General features: G+C 47.2%; 1 protein-coding gene across 3 annotated transcripts in view; it reads right to left on the bottom strand.

The window, feature by feature from the left end:
• LOC121620274 (integrin alpha-3-like) overlaps positions 1-10,000 on the bottom strand; it is a 24,439-nt gene that overhangs the window by 13,148 nt on the left and 1,291 nt on the right. For all 3 annotated transcript variants that reach the window (XR_006007572.1, XM_041956261.1, XM_041956262.1), the window contains exons 2-12: positions 9,487-9,656; positions 4,696-4,823; positions 3,249-3,334; positions 2,575-2,711; positions 2,396-2,502; positions 2,176-2,268; positions 1,842-1,901; positions 1,566-1,719; positions 743-936; positions 577-665; positions 362-495 (exon numbers count right to left, since the gene is read on the bottom strand). Coding sequence is in view for 2 of the 3 variants with exons in the window: in XM_041956261.1 (XP_041812195.1) it covers positions 362-495; positions 577-665; positions 743-936; positions 1,566-1,719; positions 1,842-1,901; positions 2,176-2,268; positions 2,396-2,502; positions 2,575-2,711; positions 3,249-3,334; positions 4,696-4,823; positions 9,487-9,644 (1,340 nt within the window). In the remaining variant the exon portion in view is untranslated. The remainder of the gene's footprint in view (positions 1-361; positions 496-576; positions 666-742; positions 937-1,565; positions 1,720-1,841; positions 1,902-2,175; positions 2,269-2,395; positions 2,503-2,574; positions 2,712-3,248; positions 3,335-4,695; positions 4,824-9,486; positions 9,657-10,000) is intronic.

The following is a 10,000-nucleotide window of genomic DNA, read 5'->3' as shown; positions in this document are numbered from 1 at the left end:
ATATAAAGAAATGAGACAAACATGAGACCGTTAAGCAGAGCCTCAGTCTTCTCACTGTTCAGTTGTAGGAAGCTAGAGATCATCCAGTCTTTGATGGCAGCTTCAGGATTTTCAGGACTAAACAGGACGTACCTGAGACTTTCCAGTGAAGTGCTATGATGCTATTGATGGTTGCACATAAATCCAATCAGAACAGTAAGTTACCAGGTACAAGTATTACGAGGAGTTACTGTGATCTACTCACAGTTACTAATAGTTCCAGGTAGTTTCTGGCCCTTTGGATGTGCAGATGTGCGATTGATGTGAATGCTGCACATTTTAAATAAAGATTTAAATGTGTTTGATGGTAACACGTATTTACCGGAGCAGAGCCACAGTGTCATCCAGAGAGCCGACCAGCAGGTCCGGATATTTGTTCCCATCAACGTCCAGACCTCCAGACAGAGAGTACCCGAAAGTCCTGAACCCGGGAGAGACCCTGCTACCCCGGATCACCTGCAGAGAGACACAGAGGAGCGTTACAGTGGAGATCTACACACTGACTGTAATCACACAGAGGAGTTTTTCCTGTGCGACCTGGCTCGGTTCTGTAGAGACCCCCTCGCTGCTTCCTGTCCAGATCATCACACTTCCTGTTTCATGGAAAGGAGCTCCGACTGCAAAGTCTGGCAGACAAAAACATGTTAGATTCTTCATCACTGTCTCTTCGAACATCAGAATTAGATTATTATGGTGTCCTCACCCTGGAAGCCGTCTTGATTGAGGTCTCCGGCAGCAGTAACGGACATACCAAACGCTGATCCAGCTGGTCCTCTCAGCACCACGCTGGGCTGAGAATCAAACCAACCTCCAGCGTTCATGTAAACGTAAACAGCACCGCCCGCCTCCTGCTGACGATGGAAGTAAAAAGGAGCGCCCACCAGCAGGTCATTCCACCTGGAGGAGAAAAGAAAACCGAGAGTCTCTCTTTACATGCACCGTAAAATTATACTTCCTGTAAGTGTCGTGATGTTTTATTCAGATTTGATGTGTTTTCAGACTGGGTTGGATCGTCTTCATGGAGGTAAATGTCACTTTGTCTTCATCAAAAGAAAAAAAAAGTTCTGTTTGTTCGATGTGAATGACAGCTGTTCCATTCAACAACAATCTTGATGGTTATAAAATTCATAAAGTACAGCTTCAGAACGATGATCAGACCGAACACCTCAGACCAACGGGTGGGAACATGACTGAGTGGTGGTCCACGTGGTGGTCCATCCTTCATGCATTCAGAATACATGAAGGATTTCACTGTGCAGTTTATTATAAGAGCACTGCTGTCATTCATGACTTCAGCTTATTAAATGGTCAATAATTCAACTATAAGCTGCACAAGAATGACTTGAAATTAGACTTTTTGACTTGATCTAAAATGTTTTCACCGCAGGTATTTTTACAGTGTGAGCCTCGATACAAAACGTTTGACTCTCTGTGGTCGTTTCCTGAATCAGATTTCTTCATGTCGGGACACGAAAAGCAGACGACACAGGTGTCTATCAGCACGTGACCCGTGAATCCTTCGTTACCCGTCGTTGTTGAGGTCGGTGGTTGCCACGGCGTTACCAAAGTACGAGCCCATCTGTTCACCGCGCAGAGTCTGACGAATCAGCAGTTTATCAGACTGTTTCATCGCCAACAGCACAGAGCCACGAGCGTCTTCTTTACTGTCCTTAGGAGCTCCTGTCCATCAATACATCAATCAATACATCAATCAATACATCAATTGATACGTCAATCAGTTGATCAATACATCATTCCAGCTTTTCCAGAACTTAACAAATGGAAGTAGAGGAGTCCATCACCTGTTACTATGGTTTCATCGTCCTGAGAGAGAAGACGACGAGCCTGAGTGACTGAATATCCTGCGCGCACACACACACACACACACACACACACACACACAGTTAGTGTGTTACTGAATTAGCTGTTAGCAGCTCCTGCTAGCAGCACCTGTTAGCAGCTGCTGTTAGCAGTGTACTCCTGGACAGATTCTCAGTCCTGCAGAGTCTTCTCTGGTTTCTTGGTGGATTTCTGGAGGTTTATTCTGGATCATAAAAGATAATGATCTCCACAGGATGTGATGTCACACTGAACGACATCAGTGTGCTTTAAGTGAGATTTAAAGGGACAGTTCACCTATATATATGTTTCTGTGCTGCAGGTTGGGGAAGGAGCTCCTCTGGGTGTCAAAGACCATGTCTGGATTCATCCAGGAGACATGGACGTTACCTGCAACACACACACACACACACACACACACACACACACACACACACTCAGAAAATACGCATTCACGAAAGACAAAGTGTGTGAATTTGAGTCAACTGAGAGAAACTAATGCTGAACAGAAACTCACCTTGCCACTCGTAGCTTCCAGGTGTGCCGAGAATGACTTCAGTCTGAGTGATGGAGGCGGAAATCCCCATGTTACACATGACCTCACTGCTAACGTCACCCAGGTGACTAAACACGCACAGAAAACACACGTTCACTGAAGCGTCAGGTGTCATGTGACCTGTATGTCATGTGACCTACCTGCACGGCTGGTCCAGGTTCTGCCAGTGCATGTCCGTGTCATCGAACTGCAGGTTGTTTCCACGGAGATAACAGCGGCCAATCATGTGTCTGAGTTTGAATGCTCCATAGAGTTTAACAAAGCGATGGCCACACGCCTGGAAAGACGTGGGGGGGGGGGGGGGGGGGGGGTTAGTTAGTCAGGCAGGTCGATAAAGACACATTCAACTAGTCAATCACTCCGTCGGGTCATTAATTAGGTAATTAGTGAGAGCTTTATTAGCTCAGTACATTAAACAACCGCTGAGTCACTTGTTGGCTAAACTAGTTAACTTGTGAGTTAATCAGATGAACCAACGAGCTGTCAGTTAGTTAGTCAGCCAGGTGTTTAGTCAAGACAGACGGTCGGTCAGTTTACATCTTTATTTAGTCAGTTAATCAGTTAAGCTTTAGTTAAATAAGAATAAACTAGTTAATTAAGGTAGTTAGTTGGTAAGTTGGATAGTAAATAAGTCACTTACTCAGTCAGTCAGTCGGTTTGGTGGATAGTCAACCAGCTGGTAAGTTAAGTCTGTTAGCAGCTCACACATCCAGTTTAGTCAGTTATTAATTAAAAACGGGGATACGCTAAGCTATGCTAACAAAACATTTATGAACAGTGAAAGCTTGGTCAGCCAATGAGAACACAGACTCACCAGGACCCTCCCCCCAGGTCGACCCTGACTGGCTACTGACACGCCCAACCACATGTCCTCAACGAGGTCCTCAGACAGGTTGAGATCTGAAACAGGGCGGGACAGGTGAGTGACACACCGCAGGCTGTTTGCTTCCTCATATCTAATGACGCTTGTTGTCCAGCATGACACTAGAAATGAACTCCTCTGATTGGCCGTTGCTGTGGTGACCACTGATTACAGCCCACTCAGGACAAAGCTTTATCATGTGTGAGAGTGTGTGTTGTGTTTGGGAGGGAGATAAAAGCTCTCAGGGGAAACAGACAGACAGCAGCTGTCACTGCCGGCTGAGGGATGGACTACCCATAATGCACCAGGACAGAGATAACATCCCAGGACAAATCTATGCTGTTACCCTGAAAGCTGCAGCTGCAGCGAGTCCTGAGTTCTGACACACCTGAACCATTCCAGACCAATCACATTCATCAAAGGCTTTTATTTCCTTCATTCAAAGGAAACATGATGAGACGTCCGTCCTTTACTCGTCGATGTGTCGCGGTTACACGTTGCACACAGAGAATATTGATGAATCAGTTCCGGAGTCATTGTGACGTCCTGAAGGTTAAATGTTGTGTTCAGCAGCTTTTGTTTCGCTGCGTTCTGACCAACCACTGCACGTCCTGCAGAGACGAACCAATCTGATCCTGTTCAAGCATTCAGAAACACACTTTGAGACGAGTTCGAGGGCAGAGGAGGAAGAAAAAGTACCAATAAAACACTGAAAGTCCTGCAATCCAAACTCTGCTCAAGTAAAGTATGCACGTACTATCAGCTGAGTGTAGTTAAAGTACTCAGAGTACTGGTGTAACAGTAAATTGTCTGATGTTTGTGGATTAATATCCCTGCTGCATTAATGTGGATGTTTCAGCTTGAGCTCATTTGAACTACTTTATATCCTGTCGGCTGGTTTAATCTGCAGCGATGCTTCATATTCTATAAGATCATCATATGTTTGTCCTGTGAGAACCTCGTATCTCAGAAAAACAGCCTGTTTTCAGCTGTGTGACGAAGCATTTTCAGCTGATCCAAGAGGCTTTTAAACAGTTTATTTAGCTGAAGAAGACATGAAGGAAAACTTCATCCTTCAGTTTATCACAAACATTCAACAGCAGCACATCTGGAGATACAAGCTTTCCACTGGACAGGAAGGAATCTGAAGAGTAACTAGTAACTAAAGCTGTCAGTAGAAATAGAAATTGCATTAAATGGAATTACTCAAATTAAGTACAAGTACCACAGATTTGTATTTAAGCACAGTACTTGAGTAACTGTACGTAGTTTCTTTCCAACGCCGGTTACTGAGTCTCTCAGCGTAACTGTGGTGTATGAAAGTAAACAGTGTGTCTCTACAGGTGAGTCGGCTCAGGCTTCTCCTCAGTCATCATGGATCTCACAGACGGAGTCTCACCTGGGTCTATGAGCATCATCCTGCTGCAGTCTGATTGGTCAGTAGTGATTGGGCAGCTGTACACTCCTCCTGTTCGATTGGCTGGAACATTAGGCTCTGCCCTCTCCCTGGGTGCTCCGACCAATAGCCTGTCAGGTTGAAAAAGGTGAGACAGGGGAGAGGGACTGTTACCTGTAGAGCAAGATGACATATCCTTGAAATCCTTCAAGGTTTCCTGGAATGCCTTGAATGACTCCAAGAGCCCCGTCAACCATCCTGGAACTTAAGAAAGGACCAATGGAATGTCCTGAAGAAGGTAAGAAGTCTTTTAAAGCATCATGGAACTCCTTCACCCAGGACCCCTGGAAGGCCTTGAAGTACTCCTGGAGTCCTCTCCAGCAACCTTGATTTCATTCAAAGACCATTAGAAAGTCTTGAAGGACGCCAGGAGCCTTCTGAGGCATCCAACTCCTTCAGTGACACCTTGAAATGTACTGAATGACCCTGGAGCCGTTTACAAATGCCTGGAATGTCCTGGAAGACCCCAACAGCTTAAAAAAGGTTTTGAGTTCTGATGTTCCTGGAATACATGAAGAGATGTCTGAGTCTGAAGGACATCCAGGGTGCACACACACACACACACACACACACACACACACACACACATAGACAGACACACACACACACAGACACACACACAGACAGAAACACACAGACAGACACAGGCACACACACAGAGACACAGACACACACACACACAGACAGACACACACAGACAGACACAGGCACACACACAGAGACACAGACACACACACACACAGACAGAAACACACAGACAGACACAGGCACACACACAGAGACACTCAAGACACACACACCATGACGCCATGTTTTTCAGAGAAAGCTGAAAACTGATGTCTCTCTTTAACGAGCTCTGACTTCCTGACGCAGGACTGAAACCTGCTGTGCTTCTTTAGAAAAGCTGGATTTCACCTGATTTTATGCTTCGTATGAACCCTGTTCTTTCTATTCCTCCTCCACTGGACACCGGACTCAGTGGACACACTGACACACTCATCATGTCTCCCCCACCAAACTGGACTGGACTGAGTGCACTGTAATGGTCTCTACTGAACTGGAACAGAAGAGTCCGAACAGCTGAGAATTAACACATCTGGTCTGTGTGTGTGTGTGTGTGTGTAATGCTCCCTCAATATGTTTCATTTCCTGTCCTGGGTTCAGGCCTGTGCGCACACACGCACACACACACACACACACACACACACACACACACACACACACACACACACACACACACACACCTCGATCAGTCTGCCAGCTGAACACACAGCTTTTGATCCAGGTCTCTGTGTGACCTTTGACCTCAGATCTGATCTCACCTCAGACGTGTTACCATGGTGATGGCTCACAGGTGTCAGGTAAGCTGTAACTTCCTGTCTGACGGGACCAGACATCATGTGACCTGACAACAGGCAGATGTTTGAACTCTTCAAGGACTCCTGGAACCTCCTCAAGGAGCTTTAAAACTTACTAGAACATACCTGGAGCCTTTTTACATAAATTTAAAACTTTGTCAAGGACCCCAAAAACCTTCTCTGTCTTAATCATCGATCAGGTCTAGATGTTCAGCCAGTGACAGAGGGAGAGGCATCTGATGAGATGAGCCAATCACAGGACACGTTGACCTCCTGACCCCTGAACTCCCCGTGGAAACAAGGTTACTGTGTGTGTATGTGTGTGTGGTCCATTTGCAGCCAATCCAATTAGAGAACATAAAGAGACAGTCGTCATGGTGACTGTAGAGACAGACGGCTGACTGACCTCTGAGTGACCTCTAGTCTCTCTTGGGGGAGGGGGGTGAAAGGGACAAGTGTGGCAGGTGCTTCCAACAGGAAGTTAGTTAATGCAGCTTGGCTGCTGATTGGACGGCTCAGCAACATGTTCTTTAGTTCAGGTATTTCAACCAGCTGGAGCACTTCTTCTTCTCTGAGTCAGAACTGAATGAAGACATGTGTCAATGTCATTCAGTGTGACATCACTTCCTGTGGAGATCATTATCTTTTATGATCCAGAATAAACCTCCAGAAATCCACTGAGAAACCAGAGAAGAGTCTGCAGGACTGAGAATCATCATGTTTTTAAGTTTTTCTTCAGTATCACAGTGAGCTGTTAACAGGAGCTGCTAACAGGAGCTGTTAACAGGTGCTGCTAACAGGGGCTGCTAACAGGAGGTGCTAACAAGAGCTCCTTACAGAGGCTGCTAACAGGGGCTGCTAACAGGAGCTGCTAACAGGTGCTGCTAACAGGAGCTGCTAACAAGAGCTCCTTACAGGGGCTGCTAACAGGAGCTGCTAACAGGGGCTGCTAACAGGTGTTGCTAACAGGAGCTGCTAGCAGGAGCTGCTAACAGGTGGTGCTAACAGGAGGTGCTAACAAGAGCTCCTTACAGGGGCTGCTAACAGGAGCTGCTAACAGGGGCCGCTAACAGGAGCTGCTAACAAGAGCTCCTTACAGGAGCTGCTAATAGGAGCTGCTAACGGGGGCTGCTAACAGGGGCTGATAACAGGAGGTGCAAACAAGAGCTCCTTACAGGGCTGCTAACAAGAGCTCCTTACAGGGGCTGCTAACGGGAGCTGCTAACAGGGGCCACTAATGGGAGCTGCTAACAGGGGCTGCTAACAGGTGCTGCTAACAGGAGGTGCTAACAGGAGCAGCTAGCAGGGGCCGCTAACAGGAGCTGCTAACAGGAGCTGCTAACAGGGGCTGCTAACAGGGGCTGCTAACAGGAGCTGCTAACAGCTAATTCAGCAGCAGCAGAATGTTATTAAGACACTTTGACTCAATGTGAACAAACACAGACTAAAAAACATTTTGTAGCTCACAGCTAACTCAATGTCTCCATGGCAACATTATACTTCCTGAGCTGCAGTTTCAGTGTTAGAGCACGGTTTCTTATCGGTGGGTGGGGTGGGGGAAGTGACCCTGAGATCATGTGACCTGTCAGCATCAGATAAAAAAGCAGCTGCTCAAACTCTCTGCTGACAGTAAACGAACATGTAGTTTATTAGTCGCCACCAAGAGGAGACCATACGATTCCACCTCAAGGACCCATAGAAATCCCTCAGTGACTCCTGGAACCTGCTCCAGGAGTCCTGGAACCAATTCAGTGACCCATAGAAGTTCCCCAGACACCCTAAGAACCCCCCCCCCCCCCCCACGAGTCCTGGAACCCATCTAAGGAATTGTGCAACTTTATCAAGGTCCCAGAAAACTTTCTCATTTGGTCCTGGAGTCTCCATGAGGAGCACAAACAGCTAGTCAAGGACCCCTACAGCTCTCAAGACTAATGGAACCTATTCAAGCACATCTAGAATCTCTTTAAGATCCTCCTTAATACTTTACCATGGACTCCTGGATCTGCTTGGACACCTTGAACCTCCATAAAGGGATTCAAGGACCTCAGTATCTTTCATAATAACCCTGGAACTTCCTCAACGACCCCTTGAACCTCTTTAACTTCAGCCTCCTGCTGTACCTGTTGTTTTCTCAGAGTCAGGAGAATCCAAACACATTATTAACACTGCAGGGCATTCACCTGACTGTGTGTGTGTGTGTGTGTGTGTGTAATAATGCACGAGGAGTTCTGTAAATGAAAAATATTTTTACCCTGTTACACACGAGGAATTCACACACACTGAACCTCCTCAGTGACCTGTAGATCCTCCTCCATACGCTTTAGATTAGTGTGTGTGTGAACGTGTGTGAATGTGTGTGTGTGTGTGTGTGTGTGAATGTGTGTGAGTGTGTGTGTGTGTGTGAATGTGAGTGTGTGTGAATGCGTTTGAATGCGTGTGTGTGAATGTGTGTGTGTGTTATCTGATGACAGAAGCGACACAGTTTGATGATTTCTAACTTCCACGTTCACACGGACGAAACGTCTCTCTGGTCTAAACGACACTGCAGCGTCATCGTGTTTGTCGGTTTGTCACTGTGGTTCAGTGCGACTGCAGCACTGCAGGAAGTCGTGGTTTCACAAATCCGTTAGTTTACTGCAGCACAACAACCACAGAGTTTTTACTGGTGGAGACAAAGTACAAGCCACACACAAACAGGAAGTCAGAGCAATGACAGTCAATCATTTACCTGGACACAGAGAGACAGACAGACAGACAGCACTGACCTAAAACTGAGACCTGAACCCAACCCGAGTGTATCCTCACAACTAACAGACAGACAGGTGTCAGACAGGTGACAGACAGGTGACAGACAGGTGTCAGACAGACAGGTAACAGACAGGTGTCGGACAGACAGGTGTCAGACAGACAGGTGTCAGACAGGTGTCAGACAGGTGTCAGACAGACAGGTGACAGACAGACAGGTGACAGACAGGTGTCAGACAGACAGGTGACAGACAGACAGGTAACAGACAGGTGTCAGACAGACAGGTAACAGACAGGTGTCGGACAGACAGGTGACAGACAGGAGACAGACAGACAGGTGTCAGACAGACAGGTGACAGACAGACAGGTGACAGACAGACAGGTGTCAGACAGACAGGTAACAGACAGGTGTCAGACAGGAGACAGACAGACAGGTGTCAGACAGGTGTCGGACAGACAGGTGACAGAGAGGAGACAGACAGACAGGTGTCAGACAGGTGTCGGACAGACAGGTGACAGAGAGGAGACAGACAGACAGGTGTCAGACAGACAGGTGTCAGACAGACAGGTAACAGACAGGTGTCGGACAGACAGGTGACAGACAGACAGGTGTGCAACACTATGAACTCACAGGTAACTGTCTGTCTTCAGGTCTTGGTGCAGAGCGACAGACAGTCCGAACAGACTTCCGTCTCCGCCGGTCTTCAGCAGCGGGAACGACGTGTCGAGGTTCAGTGCCATGCACACGCCAACCCACGCACTCAGTAACACACGCATACCCGTCGCCATGGAGACACACACCTGAGAGGACGACAACAGCAAAGTCAGTGTCTGTGGAGAAACGTCTTTTTCCTCTGCTTTAAAAAAGTCTAACTTTCGGTTCCCTGACAAGCTGCGTTCAGGTGGCAGCAGAAAAACGGGACTCTTGAGTTGTGTCTGGCTGTTTGCTCGGCACACGGGAGTCTGGGTAGCAACACGAGCTCACAGGTGTGAAAAATCAGCGACCATCCAAAGATAGAAGTTTCTTCCTCGACACTGTCGCCAAGTGCTTGCTCATGGGGGACCGTTTGTGTCTCTGGTCCCGGCCTGCTCTATATGGAAGGTGTCCTGAGGCCGTTTGTCTTTCCCACCATATAAATAAAAAT

This window comes from Chelmon rostratus, chromosome 17, assembly GCF_017976325.1.
Source record: "Chelmon rostratus isolate fCheRos1 chromosome 17, fCheRos1.pri, whole genome shotgun sequence".
NCBI lineage: Eukaryota > Metazoa > Chordata > Actinopteri > Chaetodontiformes > Chaetodontidae > Chelmon > Chelmon rostratus.
The sequence above is the reverse complement of the archived record's forward strand: the minus strand, read 5'-3'. Positions and strand labels throughout refer to the sequence as shown.